This window comes from Uranotaenia lowii, chromosome 2 (genome assembly GCF_029784155.1).
Source record: "Uranotaenia lowii strain MFRU-FL chromosome 2, ASM2978415v1, whole genome shotgun sequence".
Classification (NCBI taxonomy): Eukaryota; Metazoa; Arthropoda; class Insecta; order Diptera; family Culicidae; genus Uranotaenia; species Uranotaenia lowii.
The window spans coordinates 13,314,356-13,334,056 of NC_073692.1; the positions used below are offsets into that span (position 1 = coordinate 13,314,356).

The 19,701-nt window shown below is 40.8% G+C and overlaps 2 protein-coding genes across 2 annotated transcripts in view; one reads left to right on the forward strand and one right to left on the reverse strand.

Moving 5' to 3' along the window:
- Window positions 1-19,701, forward strand: part of LOC129741073 (klarsicht protein-like) — a gene marked incomplete at its 3' end in the record, with an annotated part of 366,425 nt that overhangs the window by 141,668 nt on the left and 205,056 nt on the right. The gene's annotated exons all lie outside the window — the stretch shown is intronic.
- On the reverse strand, window positions 10,166-11,783 carry LOC129744833 (odorant receptor 22c-like). Its single transcript, XM_055737561.1, has 4 exons — window positions 11,613-11,783; window positions 10,887-11,523; window positions 10,638-10,736; window positions 10,166-10,571 (listed from the first exon to the last, which is right to left on the reverse strand). Exons 2-4 carry the CDS (start codon window positions 11,505-11,507, stop codon window positions 10,365-10,367), a joined length of 927 nt encoding a protein of 308 aa, XP_055593536.1. The 5' UTR covers window positions 11,508-11,523; window positions 11,613-11,783; the 3' UTR covers window positions 10,166-10,364.

Below are 19,701 nucleotides of genomic sequence, written 5' to 3' on the forward strand. Positions count from 1 at the left end.
CCAGATGAAATATTGACGAAACAGAAATGAAAATTTTGTTATCATTGTAGTTGTATGGATAAAATTAACGAAAAAACACCAAACAATTTCTGACTAAAAAAATACGGTCAAATAAAAACAGTTTTTTTACTTGAATTGGGTTTTACGAAGTTAATAAAATACAAACAAACAAGGTGTTTGAAAAAAATAATTCGCATGATTGCACTTAGGATTAGAAAAAAAACCTTCTTTGTAACTTTAATTTACTTATCTGTGGTTGTTTTGAGTCATTTATACAAAATGTGCCACTTGATAAAAAAGATTTTTACTACAATACACCTTTTTATTGTATTCATACTCCAAGTAAAGAATTTCACATAAAACAAAATCTTTCCACTTTGTATTGGGAACCTATATTTCTTTAAAAGTAAAAAAAAAGTTTCAGATGGTAAATTACTTACTTTCTCTAATGTTACTGCCTTAAAAAATCTCATAAATTATTCAAACCTGTACTATTTCAGTATAGTTAACGGTATGAAATAAGGCCCGGTAACAAAGGAGTTATTTCGAAAATTGAATCTTGTTAAATATGCTATTATTTGCTGTTTATTTTTTGTTTGTTTTTTGAGAATCGGGAATTTTACCATGCGGTAAAAAGTCGGGAAAAATGCGGAAAATCAAATATTGAAATTTAATTGCCACCCTGGCCATACCTTTGTTTCAAAAAATTTCGAAATTATTTAAAACAATGAAACACCGCCTTTGTAATGTAGCTCCGATATGATCGTTACCTGTAATTTCATCCACCATTCATAATGTTGGAAACTTCTTTATAGTTAATGTTCCAGAAATTTACCCTCAACTCAACTCATTCGTTCGAATTTCATACACCGAGCAAACTTCGCTGTTCTAACAACCTCCAAGTACCTCAACGGTTGTGTCATTAGCCGAGAGAACGGAAAAAAGGCAATTTAATCCCTGAAATTGACTCATTTATATTCAAACGAAAATTGGCCAACTTCAGCTCAAGCTCGGTCTGTACCCACACGGTAATTTGACCAAGAACTGCGACTGTGTGCACAATTATCGCAGTTGGGGCTGTTCATTGTTCGCTTGTCCACCGGTAGAAAATAAAAACCCACCTAGTTCATAACTTTCAGCGCCATCGTTTGAAACCCAAAAACCAAATTAAACTCATTAAAACTGATTCATACCACCGAAGGCTGGCTGGCTGACTGACTGACTGACTAGTCTGGTAGAGTACATACACATTTTGTTGTGCTCGAAACCCTCCTACGCTGATGGTGGTGTGGAGCCAGCGCAAGACTATCATCTTTCGAAATACCATTTCACGATGAACTGTTCCCTCTAAGAGGTAGCCCAAATTTTTTGAAAGGAAATCTTCGGGAGCGCAGAAAATTGACCAAACCGATTCGAACAACGCTTTAGAAATTGAAACTGGGTCAAGGTGCGTTAGCGTACGGCGTAACTGGCCTTCGATTTTGCAAACATGTCAATCATCAATTAGCGGCATCCTGTCGTGAGTCTGCTGGCGCTATGACAGGCTTGTCATATTTGAAATGTGAAGGGACAAATTGCATGGCGAATGACCGAAAAGGATTATAGTACTGTACCATGAATATTAGCAATTGTCAGCGGACTTGACGTTGCACCAATTATGATTGTTTTCTGTTTGCGTTAGCGAAAGGACATTTAAATTGGTGTTTTGGTACACCTACTAAAATTAAGTTGTCAAGCTAGGGATTTCTCTCAACAATAGCCACAGATTGCGATCGATTTGCAGAAAAATTTGCCTATCAATTTGAACTTAAACTACCCTCCCCACAATTTATATTTTTAAAAGATCAAAAGTCTGTAGAACTTAACAGGTTTACAACAAGTGCTTTCTTAATCAAGGGACTCAAGCCACTTAGCGAGAGGTCACAAGGCAGAAGAATTTTAGGACGAATGGGTCATTAGGCCGAAGGATGTTCAGCCGAAGGGGTCATTCAACCGAAAGTTATTTAACCATAGCTTATAAGGCTGAATAAACCTTATACCGGTGAGTCAAATAAATCTCATTGATAGCAGATGGAGCAATAAAATTAGATGTTTGGAATCGAATGTTTGGAAATGGAAAACCAACACAGGAAAAGATCTAATTTACGCAACTCTAAGGCGTACATTTTTCAAAGTTATGATGGCTAACATCTTACAAATACTGGAAGCACATGCCCACAGAAAGTGTACTACACGGAGAAAAAAGTATAGTTTCCAATATCCCACTCATATTCAATTATATTTCTGATTGATTCTCGACCAACTATAAATCTGAAGATCTCAACTATATATAATAGACAACTTGATTGATATTTTGCACTCAACAATACATATAATAGCCTCAACTATAGTTGAATGATTGATTTTATGCATTCAACTGTAAATATAATAGATTCAACCATAATAGTATGATTGATGTAGTACATTCAACTATAAATATAGTAAATTCAACTATACTGGTATAATTGATTTAACTGTAAATAAAATAGACTCAATTATATTTCTATGATTGATTTAATGAGATCAACTATAGAAATAGTAGATTCCGAGAGAGAGGGGTCCGATACGAATGCACAGAATGCACACGTTTTCTAAATACCGGACTCTTGCTTCTATGTGATCGATCGTGTTGATCGTAAAAGTATCCTGCAGAAAAAATATTTTATAATTTCAGCAAATTTAAAAATTGTCATAACTCACCATATTCCGAAAGATGCCATCGTTGGGAAAATGTCGATTGAGTCGCGATTCAAGTCAGGTTTTGTTCACGAAAAAATATGCTTTTTTGCTGGGCACTTGGTTGCGATTTTTCTTGACACCAGTCGATCCCCGGTTCCTTTTGATTGGTCGGGGTCTCACGGCAAAAAATCTTCCGCCTAGCTTGTCCAGGTGACCCAGTTTGGTTTCGGCAGCACCATCAGTTTCGCCCGGATAACAAACTCCTTGATATTCGTTTGAAGGCCATGTCTAGCAACTTGTGCTCTCGGAAGAAGGAGGCAGGGAGGTTTTAGGAAAAAATAGTCAAGCTATTGATAGATTTAATTTTTGTAAATGCCACAGTTTTACCTGCCGTTTGAAGCCGTGGTTTTTTGTATTTTTTCCGCTGTGAAAATTTACTACACGCAAACCTGGAAATACTCAACGTTTTGTGAAATTGTAATTCGTTGGAGAAAATTAGTCTATTTTCTCGCAATCAATCATAGATGTATAGTTTAATTTACTATGTTTATAGTTCAATGCCTAGAATCAATCATAAACAGACTAGCTGAATCTATCGTAGTTACAGTCTATTTTGGAGATGCGAGGCACTAAAACACGTTTTACATCAACTGAAATCATTTTGGTTGTCATGGCTGATAGCCATGTTAGACCAGCACACAATAAGTCTCTTGTATGCAAAAATCAAATGCAAAACATGCTACTAAGAAACCTCGTTCTGAATACTAGCTTTCTAGTTCATAAGAAAAAAATGGTATTTTCCTGGAGCATACCCAATGCGCTTTATAAGATCAAATTTTTATCCTAGGAGTTGTCCGAAGTTCCTTTTTTATGTATGTTTAAGCAAGCGCTCCGTTTTAGACTTCACCCTTTATTTTTCGTTAAAACATGCTAAATACTTCAGCTTTATTTTCGCGTACAGCTCACCCTCCAGATTAAGTTTCGAAGTTCTGTTAGGGGGCGTGTTGTGCTAGAGCTAACCCTTAAGCCAATTAAGTATGCATCTTTTCACATTCAATGCACTTAAAAATTGTTAAGTTTATCAAGTAGTAAATAAACCATAATTTGTTCGGAAACCGTTAAACGAACGTTGAAAAAAATTTTAACTGGAGTTTCGTTTTGTAGCAGTGTCAACTTTGCGGAAAATTATTTTGCTTGAACATCCCTAGCATTCAAAGTAACGTATCGACACAAGATCTATTTTTTGGAAATTATTTAGCTTGAACAACCCTACCGTGCTCTCAACAATTTGTAAATGTGACTCCTCAGAAAATTAATCCCGCAAAACCCAGGGGACTGAGATAAACGGAGAATCAACGTCAATGATCAAACAAATTTTGCAGCCAATGATTGAATTTGTGGTAATTTGTTAGAGAGAATTAGAAGGTTTAAGTTAAAATGAGAGAAACCGGTGCTCAGAGAGAGTGAAAATGTGCTAATTGTTGCAAATTGTTGCAATTTGTTAAGCAGTTGTGGAATTTTGATCATTACCATTCCAAATGCAAAGAATTCTCTCTCCACTGCAATCCCTCGGCAAAACCAGTCGCTCAGTGACGTGATATACGTCTTTTAGGGGAACTCAAAACCTGCTCTCCCAGCGAGTCACTCCATGACACCGCTCAAGAGAATTCTGTGTATGAGTCGCGAACAGCACTCACAGCACAGTAAAAAATTATTTCCGACCAAAACTAAAAACTTCATAAGATACACCGTAAAAAAGTTAACATTAAGATGATCCTATAAAGGATAAAAATATTAGAGCGTTGGGCCGCTGAAACCACTCATATAAGCCTTTGGAAGCTTATACTTAATCATCTGACAATTTGCTCACTGAAGCTTGGTCAAAAGTATGTCGGAGACCCCAAAAACAAACCGAATGGACCACATTTTACGCGCAGAGGAAAGCTAATCCGGAGGCAGAGCATCGGCCGGCACCAGGAGGTGCAATCAGAGCGCGCACGATTAGACGAAGCCCATAAATCTGCTGCCGTCACGTCGCTGACTGCTGTGCTAAGGAAGGTGATCTCATCTCGTAGCACCTGCCAGCTACAGCAGCACCTTGTTTCAGCGCACCGAACAACAACAATCAATAACAGCTGTGACCTATAATAAGTCTGATGGTGAACTCCAAACACTACCATCGAAACCGGCTAGCTTGAAGCAGCAAGAGTAACAATAACAACCAAGAGTAAGCAGCAGTAGCGAATCCCCACAAATAACAAATCAGGAAAAGAAGCTCGACGAATCACGTCCAGCAGCAGCAACAACAAAACGTTGATTAATTCCACTCGCCGCTTCCTTTCGCTTCTTGGGAGGGGGTTGTTAAGAGGAGTAATCTACACTTGGAGGCGGTAGGGAAACGTTAAAATTGAGCTTTGCAATTTTTCAAACCCAAGGTGGGGTCCCGGCCGCGGGCACAAAGTATTCTGCAGACAATCAACCTAGGGGAGTATGTACAAGGGGAGGGGTTTGGTACAATCAGCTCAAATCACCACCACCACTACCTAAAATGATTAATATTAATGATTGATATTTGAAACTCTTGTTTCGCACAACTCGACCGCAAAAATTGGTTTGGCATTTATTTTGGTGTGCAGGAATCCGTCCGCGAGATATTTCCGTCATCGGCTTTCAGAAGAGTCTAAAAGAGGAGTTCAATCATCTCACTTGTTCCCCCTCTAATGATGACGGGAGAATAATCAGATCGCACAAAAGATGTTTGCGAAATCTGAGGGATCAGGTTGGATTACGCGTTGGTCCATCTCACGTAATCCAAATAGCCCGTAGCTACAACATCATCGAATGACGTATCTGAACACCCCACCAAGTCCAAACCCAGCTACAGCAGTTCGGATCAATGAACGAGGTCACGAACGCGTCTTGCCAAGTGCCAAGTTCTGAACATGCTCGGAAAAGCTACCAAAAAAAAAAAAAAAAACAACAGAAGTGCTATCCCGTTGACTAACAACACAATAATGACCGTCTCCCTGATGTTATCCAAAAACAAAAACAAAAAACTTTGAGAGGAGCGTCATATCTTAAACATCAACCCCAAAACGATTACACAAGCCGGCGGTAATCGCAAATGTGGGAGAATCCGTCCTCCGCAAAGGTTATTATTAGAGAGTCGGTTCTTCCGACAAACGCTTCCCATCAAGCGCACTAACTAGCGACATCAGTGATCAAAAAAAGAAGTATGACACTTCATTCTCACAGCACAGTCACAGCAGCGGCGCTCTTACAAGAATATACACATCGGAGGAGGCGAAACAAGACGAAAGAATCGGACGATCCAAGTGACCATTGCCGGTTTGGTCTCGTGTCTCGCGGGTTCTATTTTCAATCGCACGACGAAATTTGAATCGCACGGCGACGCGTTGCGTTGTCATGGTTTCTGGTGCGTTGATGGGTTCATTTTATGCTGCCGCCGGCCTGCTGCGAGCAAATAATTTGTCCCACTCATTCGAAGCTGACCGGTTGACGTCATCCCGGTGGAATTTTCGGTACCTTCGGAGTGATCGAAAAAATGTAAGACGCTTTTTTCCGCTCAAATGCACAAGTCAAAATGGAGGGAAACGTAATACTCAAGCAAGTACACAAATCTCGTAATCAGAGAGAATTTCGATTAAGTTTGTGAACTGGTGAAGCTGGCTGGTCGGCTAAATTAAGTGATATCATCATGATCCATGAAGTCGGCCAACCAATTCAGGTAGAAGTTAATTGTTTGGAACGGATCCGGTTGAAGCCTTGCCCACAAAATATGAGCCCATATCATGGAAACACAACGTTCACTCTCACTTTCCGAACCTTTCGAAGAGCGCGCGTGATTTCAGCCGTTAAATGTGATTGCTCGTTTTTCGGTTTTAAGCTACCGTGTCGCCCGCCAGGGAGTTGATTACCATTTGTCGGAGGTAATAAATAGAGCCACTTGTAGAGGTGAAGGACCTTTTGGATTAATCAATGATTTGAAAGCAGCATCCAATTTATTGCTCATACTATGTCTACCAGTCACAGCATTTTACCCAAAAATACATTGGTGACAGCATTTGAGCTATAATATCAATTTAAAACTGTCTAACCCTGAATCATTCTACCTGAGATTTGGTCAGTCCTACCACTAGTCAGTTTGAAAGGCTGTATCTGTGTTGATCAGTTAGTCTGTGTGACAGCCTGTCAGTTGAAAAAATAAGTTTCAGAATATATGTTTATTTGACAACTAGTCTACTTGACAGTTAATCCATTGATCACACTGACATGACACTTAGAACAAAAATTCAACGATTTTCTGTCTATTTTTTTTGTCAGATTTTATAGGTTCGCAATAACGACGGCAGGTGGCGAACATGAAAAATGTAACCAAAAATGCCCTATAGGAAAAATGTACCTGTTTAGCCCGATTTTATCGTAAGAATTGCCTGTTTTTTCAGAAGTTGGGTGGCATTTCCTAACTGGGATAGCATTTTTTCAAATCAATCGATGCGCACTCTGGAATCGATATCGCGTACTGTTGGTAAAATTATCCAGAAAACGAGATCGAGTGTCCAGTCAGTATGATTAGTGATTAATCTGTCAATAGTTCATCTACCTGACTTTTAACCTATCAGTCTAAAGGTCAGTAAGTCAAACAGACTGTCTAAGTCAGATTGTCTAATAATCAGGCAATCTAAAAGTTCATTTTGTCTCTCTGGCAATCAGCATATCAGTCAATCCGTTTATTCGAATATTATGAATCTTACTGACAGCCAGTCAGTTAGTGTTACAGCCTGTCAGTTCAACTGACATTTATGATGTTTTGACATTCAGTCAGTCAGTCTGAAAACGACACAGTCTACTCAACAATCAGTCACTTTGTTTGACAGTCTGTAAGTATGTCTGGAAAACAATAATTTTGTCTGGACAAAATATTATGTCTCTGATCACCTGTCTGAATGTTAGAATTAAGTCAGTTTCATTATCTAGCTGAGAGCCAGTTTTCTGACAGTCAGTAAGAAAGTCTCTCAGTTAGTTTGCCAGCAATCTGTCACATTTACTGACAAACAGTCTATTGGTTTGTTTGAAAGTCAGACTTTTTGCCTGACAGCCAGTTGGTCTTTTCGACTTTTCCATACAATAAACAATAGACAGCATGAAAGCTGTCGACAGTTAGTTTAGTTTACCAGCCTGTCAGCCAGTTTGTTTGATAGCTGATAAATGAGTCTACCAATTTTTCAGGCTGTTAGTCAAGTCAGTCAAGTCAGTCAAGTCAATCAAGTCAGTCAAGTCAGTCAAGTCAGTCAAGTCAGTCAAGTCAGTCAAGTCAGTCAAGTCAGTCAAGTCAGTCAAGTCAGTCAAGTCAGTCAAGTCAGTCAAGTCAGTCAAGTCAGTCAAGTCAGTCAAGTCAGTCAAGTCAGTCAAGTCAGTCAAGTCAGTCAAGTCAGTCAAGTCAGTCAAGTCAGTCAAGTCAGTCAAGTCAGTCAAGTCAGTCAAGTCAGTCAAGTCAGTCAAGTCAGTCAAGTCAGTCAAGTCAGTCAAGTCAGTCAAGTCAGTCAAGTCAGTCAAGTCAGTCAAGTCAGTCAAGTCAGTCAAGTCAGTCAAGTCAGTCAAGTCAGTCAAGTCAGTCAAGTCAGTCAAGTCAGTCAAGTCAGTCAAGTCAGTCAAGTCAGTCAAGTCAGTCAAGTCAGTCAAGTCAGTCAAGTCAGTCAAGTCAGTCAAGTCAGTCAAGTCAGTCAAGTCAGTCAAGTCAGTCAAGTCAGTCAAGTCAGTCAAGTCAGTCAAGTCAGTCAAGTCAGTCAAGTCAGTCAAGTCAGTCAAGTCAGTCAAGTCAGTCAAGTCAGTCAAGTCAGTCAAGTCAGTCAAGTCAGTCAAGTCAGTCAAGTCAGTCAAGTCAGTCAAGTCAGTCAAGTCAGTCAAGTCAGTCAAGTCAGTCAAGTCAGTCAAGTCAGTCAAGTCAGTCAGGTCAGTAAAGTCAGTCAAGTCAGTCAAGTCAGTCAAGTCGAAGTCAGTTGAAGTAAGTCGAAGTCAGTCGAAGTAAGCCGTCAAAAACTAAAACTGCACTTTCCCTACATTTTTTGAACACACTGTAGGGCTCGTTTATTTGCAACCGCCAGCGCAGCCAAGCATTCGTTAAGTTTTTTATTGCTCTGTGTCAGTTTATTTATTACTGTGAATAATTCCCTATTGAAGCGCACCACCATGATAATACAAGCAGTTGCTTCGACGCAAGTCTTCTACGCAAACCCGGAACGCACACTTTATGAATATACTACTTTTTTTTTAACTTTTTCGAATATTGACCTGCAGATTTACCCGAATACTTCCGCTCTCTATATTAAGTCATCGGGCTCATAGTTGCTTATTTGTATACGACTTGACGATGGGATTGAGTTTTATTAATTGACAATTTTCGAACCCTAAAAGAGGCACCCGCATATAAACCGACCTCTTTTAGAGCATCTAGTAATCCATTGAAAAGGGCTAGCAAAATTAAAACGTTTCCCGAGAACTTTGCTCGCAATCCAAGGAGGTTGTCCCTTGAACTTTCTGTATGAGTGTGTTTAATATGACAACAACCGGCCAACTTGGATGGAACGCCACAACGATGATGAGTAGTTCTTGTTTTAATGACTTTTATCGCATATAGAAGGGCTTATTTTTATGTTTTTTTGTTGCCGGCCGTTATACGACAAATTTGACGCAGGACGCCTTTTGCCTATGACGCGCAAGCAGGGCAAAAAATAACAGTTACAGCACTTAAGTAGAAAAAAACACCACTATCTCAAGAAGGTTAATTGTGGGGTTGTGCTAAATGGAGTCAGTTTTTTGTAAGCAGCGTCGGAAAGTGTCTTGGATTGGCGAAAGTTTTCGCACTTTTTTTCCACGCAACCAGGTGGAGTGTAAAAATCAACTGTAGAAAAGCTTTTTTTTCGCAACCCTCATTTATGATTCGCACACTAAGAGCATATTCGCGTAGGACAATGTTATGGTGCCATAAAAACCAACCTACAGCCGCCACGCCGCTGATTGCTTCCGTCCCATCTCCCGGAGAAGGTTTATGTGACCGGGTGGTCAACTCAGCGGAATCACAACGTGATTGCTCATTAGCGACAATCGTAAATCAATCCGTTAATGATTCGCTAGTTAGCTTTTCTGTGTTTTCGATGCGAGATTGGTAGCTCATTTTAGGTAACATGGGAGTTTTCCTTGTGTCGTTTCCACATTTTCGGAACGCACTGCAACTGCGGCAGTTCACCCAATTTAGCGTTGCGCTCGCGTTCGTTGAAGAGGGCAGTTTGAATTAATTTAAAACCTTTTTCAACTCCAATTGAAGAATATCGTAGTAAATTCTTTGGCGATTGCATTCAGTAGTGCTGGTCATCAAGAAAAATGTCACATGTTTAAATGTTGTGCAGAATTTTTTAATATGCAAGGTTGAGGAGTGATCATCCGAGCTTGATCAACCCATTTTTGACGGTCTCCATTGAAGAAAAATTATCATAGCCTATATGAAGCCATCCTCGAAAGGCTTCTGAGGACAATGTCAACTTTTATCTTAAGATTTTTACTAATTCCAAATTCTAATTATATGAAGATTAATAATATCTCTCAGGAATTCAGCACAAAACAGCAGCTTAAAACCTCTCCTTCAGAATCAGATAGTACGAGTACGAAGCCTGCACAACCTGTCCGAATCGGACGATATCCACAAAGTAGAATTTGGCGGCAGTGATGCCAACCTTCCGCTGGCTGCGCTGAATCATCAGTCGAATCTGCTTCTGAATCTGGACCGGCTCACGGTACCACGGATAGCAGTAGATAACGTTGGCCACCGAAGCAGCCTCCAAAAATAAAAATATTAAATTTCATTTCATTTCTCTCGGTGTTTCAATCCAAATGTGACTTACTTTCTCGCTGAGTTCGTTGCCACTGAAGCAGTAAGCAAACACTTCCACCATCAGGACGGCAAACAAGATCACCATATTGACGACATTCGGACCGTAGGTCTTTGAATAATGATGATGATGAACGACCCTCCCCCGGAGGCCAGCAGCAATAAGGAAGAAGAGCGAAACAAAAAAAAAATTGTTCCGTTTAATGAATTTGAACTCTGATACTGGCCCGTTCATTCGTCCACTTTGTTTGGAGGAACTTACACTCGAAATGTAGAACATCATCAGACAAGAGATGAGCATACAGTTGACAAATTGTGACAGTAGGATGTGTTGCATGGTGCTTTCCAGCAGATTAGCGTACTCCAGAGCCCGTTGATGAAGTTGAATGATCTCCTGTAGTTCTTGATGGCGTTCGTTACTCTTGTTTATATCATCTTCCAAGCCATCCTTGAAGGAAGCACCCAGTGCTTGAATCTTCAACGAAACAAGTTCAAAAAGTGTCGCTCCGTATCGGATGATTGTGAACAAAACTGTTCCCTTAACGGTGCTAAGACAAGCCGAGGCACAAACAGCCGGGGTCAACATACTCATATAGATCACGTAATGACGGATGTTGTTGCGAATGTCCAACCAGTAGAACTGATTTTCCAACGGTAGAACGAACTCTACCGATCCATTGGTCTGCATTGCGCTAAAATAGTTGACAAACGTAGCCGTCATCGGAAGCGGAACGTAGAAGATCAAACAACTCCCGATGAAACAGGCGTAGATCCTCGAATACCGAAATATCTTCCAATTAAAGGCCAGGATTGCTACCCTGCAAGCCTCAGGTTGTCCATCGGCAGCACACTCCCGGAAGGAATCCTGCAATATAGTGATCATCCGCACATAAGATCTCCTACGAAAGGCAAACAGCACCATCGACGATATGAAATCGGTAAAATAAATCAGTTCGGCCGTCCCACGGGCAAAGGAATCGAACCCAACTCCTCCAAATTCGAGCGTTGTTTTCGGTCCCACGAACATGAACGCCATCCAGGAGGCGATGATGGCAAACTTGATGGCCTTCCAGGGTTCACCCCACAGCCCAATCAGCTGCATGGTTTGCATCCCGACCGGGAGCACTTCCAGCGGATTCCGGAAACAACCTCCGAGGAACATTTTGCGAGAACTAATCGAAGGTGGAACGATGCTAACGGGTTTTTAAATGAGTAGCCGATTGTAATCAAAAACTAATTTTTGCATTTTTTATCGGAAATGTGGATTTGTTTTGCAAACATTGAATTTTTAATTGTTCTGAGATTTTGGTATCATTTGTTACTGTTGCGGATTTGTTGGGAAATAATTTGCTGTTTATGTTATGAAAATTTCACATTTTTGTTCTTGAAATAGCATTTTTTGCACGCTTCCAATCACTATGACTGATAATCTATGAATTTAATAGGAAGCGTTTTTTGTTGTAGGGAGTAATTGTCTGTCTTGTGCGAGTGTGATTTTATAGCATGATTGATTGAAAATAAGACTCTAAATATTTGTGTACCATGGGTGCATATTCAAGAAAGAATTTCTAAATTTGTAAACCTTGCAGGACAAAAAAAATCTTATTCTAAATTTCTGAAAAATTCTGTAATGAATGTAGTTAATTTACTGGATGAATGCACTTTTTTTTTAATTTCTCCGAAAAATGACATTTTGGAAGGGATTAAGGTAACTAATATTTAATTGCGAAGTTTCGCAAAGAAACTGTCTTCTTACCAAAGTCTTTCCCTTTTATCCATCGAGGATTCGTCCTCGGATGTTAATTCGAGTTGAGCGATATTAACAACCCGGTTCACCACTACTGCTACTTGCACCACTATATCCACTGACTTTATAGACATGACACTTAGAAGAAAAAAAAATCTGACTATTTTCGTTATTGCGAACCTGCATAATTTGACCAAAAATTACCCTGTTGAAGAAATTTTACTGTTCAGCCGGATTGTATCACTTTACAATTTACAATTTCATCAAAAGCGATCGATGCGCACTCTGGAATCACCATTGCATACTGTTGGAAATTTTTTCCCACAAATGAAATCGAGTGTACCGTCAGTGTGGTTAGTGCTTTATCCGTGATGGGGTTAAGGGCCAGGCGCCTACCAATCAACTGACAATGACGGGCTTCATCCAAACATACGCTAAGAGATTACACCCCAGTTGGCTAAAAATCTCTCATTCAAATGCAAAATTACTTATTGAGATCATACACAGAGATTCCAACTGATTTTCAAAAAAGTCTGAAAGACTCATTCCGTCAATAAAATACAGGAGCAAAAAATTTTCAGTTCACATTTTTTTTTTCGATCGGTTTTACGTTTCGATCTTTTGAGGCCGCCTTCAGTGAACAATAATGTTTAAATTCGTTAAATTCTCTGAAAGTGGTTTTTATTCATTTAAGTTTCAATTTTATGATACTGGATAGTGTTGATATAAAAATAAGCAAAAATAAGATGTTTTCTGATGCTATTATGTGAAACTTTATAAAACGTTTTCCATTTGGCTTGAAACCCAATCCTTCTAAGAACCACAAACGCCATACATTAATCAAACGGCTGTCCAAATTGCAGCTTTGTATCGTAGTACCAGACACAAAAAATAACGCTAAGAAGCACCTTCCGTGAGAACCATCGCACTGATTGCAGGGCTCTTGGAAGAACGGAAAACCATTTCGGCCACGGGGGAAGTCGCCCGGTTTAGTCGGGAAGGAGAATATTAAAAAAAATAGGTAGCACCCCGATCACTGGGCACGAGCGTAACCGCGCGCCGCCCGGATTGGAGTGACTTTTGACAGCTACAAGCTAATAATGATGGCGGCTGACGTTGTGGAAGCAAATGGAGCAAACAAAAACAACACATTTAGGTAGGTGCATCACCATCAGCATAAGTTGAAGTCGGAATCGAAATCGTAGTCATGAAGAGGATTGCGCCGTCAGGTCGTGATCCCAATTTTTCGCGGTTCCGATTCCGGGCTGAAGCTTTTTGCTTCTTCCTCTGTTTCGAGGAGTCGTGACCAAGTTTGACAGTAGCAGAACCACCCACCGCTAAACCAGAAACTTCAAGAGAAGTGAAGTGGATGTACCATTAGACTGAGTCGATTTGGGGTCATTTTCGAATTTCTCAAACCCTGGGGTCTCAAAAGCTTCGTTTTGGTCCAAAACTTATCCATGATTTTTTGCAGAATTTTTAAGTAACGTTTACATGAGTAAATTTGGACTTTTAGGTTTGTATGGGAAAATTGAATATTTTGTACTGAAAAATCAACATAATTTTTGTTTCTTCTGTGCAACCGAGCCAGCTGGTGGTTTTTGTGCCAATTTATAAAATTCCTAAAGAAAATTTTCCGCTGAACAACTTTGTCGAAGACCGTAAATTCGTATCTTATTAGACAAAAAAGTTATTAGCTGTTCAACAGAGGTATATCTTTTGGCATTGATAAACAATAAATTCAATTGACACCACTGCTTGTGCTCCGCGAAGTATTGCATGAAAAGTAGTCATGCAATACCTCGCAAGGCACACAACAGTGGTGTCTATTGAATTTATTGTTTATCAATGCCAAAAGACATACCTCTGTTGAACAGCTAATAACTTTTTTGACTAATAAGATACGAATTTACGGTCTTCGACAAAGTTGTTCAGCGGAAAATTTTCTTTAGGAATTTTATAAATTGGCACAAAAACCACCAGCTGGCTCGGTTGCACAAAAGAAACAAAAATGGTGTTGATTTTTCAGTGCAAAATATTCAATTTTCCCATACAAACCTAAAAGTCCAAATTTACTCATGAAAACGTTACATAAAAATTCTGCAAAAAATCATGGATGAGTTTTGGACCAAAACGAAGCTTTTGAGACCCCAGGGTTTGAGAAATTCGAAAATGACCCCAAATCGACTCAGTCTAATGTACCATGTCACTTACTTTCCAGTGATGTGTTTAAGGGGGCGTGCTTTTGGTGTAAGCTCAGGACTAAATCTGGCAAATTGGATGTTATTTCGATGATGATGGTTGTTTGTTTGTATGTTTATTTATTTACATTAAGCATACAGATAAAAAAAGCGGATTGCGGAATAATAAGCGTTGAACCAGTTCACGGTATCCATTTTCCAATTAATGTGATCACGTCTTAAAATAATCGTGACTAAAGGGTTTAGTTTTTTAAAGCTGACAGTGCCAGAGAAAACAAAAAAAAAATGAAAATTCGATGATTTGTTTTGGTCCTTCAAGCCGGATTGTAGGACCTCCACCAGCCAATATTGACAGGTGTTCTTAAATATCCCTACCTCAAAAATTGTAATCGTCACTTGGAAACTATTAAACCGACACCAGCAGCTGTTCGCTGCTGATAGTTTCACACGCCATAATCGATCGAAGCCCTAATGAAGAAAATGTTAATGACTTTCCGAACCAAATTTTCCCCTCCATTCGATTCCCAACTTGTTCCTCTGTTTGTGGTAATCGATGTTATCGGGTTATACAAATTGGCCGGATCACCCGCGTTTGAGGGTTGGAAATTGACAAATTTTCTACGGGTTTTTCCCTTTTTCCGTTTCATTTCTCGTACTATTCGGGGTCAATCAACGAAACGTGCGTGTCATGTCTTCCAATCGAGGAGGGTTCGCTGACCTTTATTTTTTCGAACGACCGGCTCTGTCCATCTGGCTTGTGCTCGGATTTTCCCGAAGAAATTCACACAAACGGAGCCAAATGTAAACAGACATCGCAGCTGCTAGAAGTTGTGATGATTTTGACGCCATGTGGGTGGAAGCTGTTGTCTGTCTGCCGCTGCAGTCTTTGAGACAGCAGCACCACAAAGTTGCATTCAACAATCGGCTCGTTTTACATTTGAGTTTGAATGGCTAATAAAACTTGTCACTTCCCAACTTCCCATCCACCCACACACGCTCTAGAGCCATGAATAAAAGCTGCTAACAGACGGAGGTTAATGTTTGTTTGGGTCTTTTAAGGCTCAGAAAATGGGCAAAATTCCCATCAAATGGGAACCAAAGTAGAGCGTGACAACAATTTTTATTATTTAACTCTTAAAATGTTGGTCCTTCTAACATACGCAGATGGCCTATCTTGCTTAAAAAACCCTCACTGAAATATAATTTAAGTTTTCAATATTTGACACGCCCTAACGAAAATCATTTCCCAGATAGATCCGCCCTTATTTGAGTCATTTTAAAAGCCCTTTTACCCTAAACTCTCCTAAATTATCTACTCAGTTTATTACTGTTTATAAGAATTTTTCTTTTCATTAGTACTGGAAGGAAAATAACCGTGCGAAAGCGCTCTTACTTTCGGATGATTCACGGCATCCAGTGTCATTTATCACTACTAGTTTTATTACCAACACGACTGTGAACTCAAAAATGAAACTAGCCGTTATTAATAAACCTTTCTTTTTCCGTTTCTTTGCAGGTAAATATCGTTCCAACCTCTTGCGGGTGATCTTTTATGGTGATGCTTTTGTGACATGATTATGGATGGTTAATCAAATTTGAGTGAGCTTTGAGTTAGTGAGTAAGTATCTAATCTAAGGCTGAGTAGGCGGTTGGGGCGATGATATTTGTGCGTGCTTTCATTCGTTGAATTTTCCGGAGAGAAACGAGAATCAAGTTTATGTTTTCATGCTGCTCCACACTTTATTTTTTATTATTTTTGAGTCAAAACTAAAATTTAAAAATCCCACTGTTTTTAGCATGAACTGTATCCATTAACTCTTATCACCTTTTCTGATAAAGGCTGAAAATGAATCCGGATTCTATTAGACCTTTGAGATATAACGACAGGGCTGTTAATCACTTTTCCTTTAGGGAGTTGGCTGCTTTTCTCGATACAAACCTAGGAAATCACTTGGCGAAACTTTACCAACCTTCGCTGTGCTAAACATTTAGAAATAGCTGGCCTCGGATACCTCTCCCAAATCCCGCTATTCTTACGCTGAGCTTGAAACTCTTAAGGGACCAGGCCAATTATATGCCTTGACGAGCAAAAAAAAACCTTAGAAAAACAAAGTCTCAAGGCACCTCAAGACTCGACAGGCTGCACTTAGGGGCCTGGAAAGTAAATAACGCGCAAGAAAAAAGTAGATATTACAGAGCATAAAAGTGTCAATCGTGGTCAACACTCAGAAAAGATCTAAGTCTTCTGACAGATGCAAACGGAAGCTGAGCTTGCTAACAACACCTTGGTGGGAACGTAAACGAAATCTTCTGGACTCGTTCCGGTGAAATAGCCCTTGAGCGGAGCAAAGAAGAAATGTGACTTATACACGACTATGACGAGGGAAATTCTTGGTGAAATGTCCTTAGCAAAAGCCACGTGTGGTGTGTGGTGTGAGTACAGTAGAGTAGAGTAGAGTAGAGTAGAGTAGAGTAGAGTAGAGTAGAGTAGAGTAGAGTAGAGTAGAGTAGAGTAGAGTAGAGTAGAGTAGAGTAGAGTAGAGTAGAGTAGAGTAGAGTAGAGTAGAGTAGAGTAGAGTAGAGTAGAGTAGAGTAGAGTAGAGTAGAGTAGAGTAGAGTAGAGTAGAGTAGAGTAGAGTAGAGTAGAGTAGAGTAGAGTAGAGTAGAGTAGAGTAGAGTAGAGTAGAGTAGAGTAGAGTAGAGTAGAGTAGAGTAGAGTAGAGTAGAGTAGAGTAGAGTAGAGTAGAGTAGAGTAGAGTAGAGTAGAGTAGAGTAGAGTAGAGTAGAGTAGAGTAGAGTAGAGTAGAGTAGAGTAGAGTAGAGTAGAGTAGAGTAGAGTAGAGTAGAGTAGAGTAGAGTAGAGTAGAGTAGAGTAGAGTAGAGTAGAGTAGAGTAGAGTAGAGTAGAGTAGAGTAGAGTAGAGTAGAGTAGAGTAGAGTAGAGTAGAGTAGAGTAGAGTAGAGTAGAGTAGAGTAGAGTAGAGTAGAGTAGAGTAGAGTAGAGTAGAGTAGAGTAGAGTAGAGTAGAGTAGAGTAGAGTAGAGTAGAGTAGAGTAGAGTAGAGTAGAGTAGAGTAGAGTAGAGTAGAGTAGAGTAGAGTAGAGTAGAGTAGAGTAGAGTAGAGTAGAGTAGAGTAGAGTAGAGTAGAGTAGAGTAGAGTAGAGTAGAGTAGAGTAGAGTAGAGTAGAGTAGAGTAGAGTAGAGTAGAGTAGAGTAGAGTAGAGTAGAGGAGAGGAGAGGAGAGGAGAGGAGAGGAGAGGAGAGGAGAGGAGAGGAGAGGAGAGGAGAGGAGAGGAGAGGAGAGGAGAGGAGAGGAGAGGAGAGGAGAGGAGAGGAGAGGAGAGGAGAGGAGAGGAGAGGAGAGGAGAGGAGAGGAGAGGAGAGGAGAGGAGAGGAGAGGAGAGAAGAGGAGAGGAGAGGAGAGGAGAGGAGAGGAGAGGAGAGGAGAGGAGAGGAGAGGAGAGGAGAGGAGAGGAGAGTAGAGTAGAGTAGAGTAGAGTAGAGTAGAGTAGAGTTGTAGAGTAGAGTTGTGAATACTTCTCTACTCTGTACAGTACGGTAGAGTGTAGAGTAGTAGTATAGAGTTGTAGAGTAGAATAGTATAGCAGATTAGTAGAATGGAGTAGTAGAGTGAAAGAGTAGTAGAGTTGCGTAGAAGATAAAAGTAGAGTAGAATAGTAGAGAAGTAGACTGACCTCATCGTCGGAGGCCTTTCGTACAGAGTGCGCTCCACGGCAGTATTCATTTATTCGTACTACTCTAGCATATATGTCATACCTCTTGTTACGCTTCAAGACTAAGGACTTCTCCTCTGACGACTCGAGGTCCGGCCTTTACTCGTAACTCGAGGCTCGCTTAGTTTCCACGACTATTGTGCGCTCCGCCTCTGTTCGAGACCACTGCAAGAGACCAATGACCTTTCCTCTAACGACTTGAGGTCTTGGCTCCGCTTGGTTTGACTGGAGGTCCTCTCCTCTTTGCTCGTCCGTGTCAGGTCGAGAGCAGCTTATCCTGGACACGCGCCTGTCATAGCACACGTCCGGGGCATTACAAAACTACTCGACTGATTCCCGGCGAAAATGTCATCCTACATCGTCTCGAGTGACTCATCCGCCGACTACGTGAAGTCACTCTGTCCGAAAGTATTCCGCGGCCGGCGTAAATACTCTTCTCCCTACGAATTCGACTGCGACGAAGGTAAAGTCTTATCCTTCGTACGGAGCGCGTTCTACTCGGCTATTCCGCGGCGGTGGAGGTATCCTACACAACGTTCGCGACGTATCTAGCAGCTCGGCATACGCAGAAGGTAAAATCTTTATATGCCGGCGAAGGAGTCACTCTACACCGGCTGTGGACTGGTGCTGGTTCCAACTCCTCTGCAGGGCAGTCATGATCCGGGTGAACCCATCGCTGATCACACACTAAGTGTTGGCATCCTCACACATCCTCCGCACGATGTTGCAGAAGTCGAGGCCACATGTCCAAACCGATGGTGGTACAATATCAGTACTACGTGATCAGTCAAGAACTCCGTTATGCAGAAATCCACCTCTCCATGTCTCCGAATCATCCAAAATCCGACGTTGTGGATCAACCGGTCGCGTTCCAACTGGTCCTCCAGTTGGACATCGAGGCCTCTCTGGCATATTTCCGCACATGTGCCTGTGCTCGTAGCAGAAGATATCTTCCTCTAGCTAGACCGAGATGGGCATGACCCCCGCCACAACGTCAGCAGCTACCGAGGACACCGTTCGGTATGCGCTGATTACTCGCAGGTTCATCAGTCGCTGCACGGTGCCGAGCTTCTACATATTAAACTGCTTTCTCAAGGCTACCGCTCCGTATCACAAAATGAAAGAGGTCATGCTCACCTGGACCCTCCTTCTTCTGCAGCGGATTGCCAAGTTGTTGGACATGGCCCGCTTGGATCCGATTGCGTACGGTCCAGCTGAAATCGTCCCTAATTGTGCTCAAATCAGGTTTGTGATCAGCATAATCTTGGTGTTGTGGTGAGCCAGATGCAAGCTCTTGAAGCGCATCCAACTATCCACCTTCTCGATCGCTACTGTGGCGAGTAACTGGACCTCTTTCGATGTTCCACAATACCCTGCCAAGTTTGTGGAGCCTGAG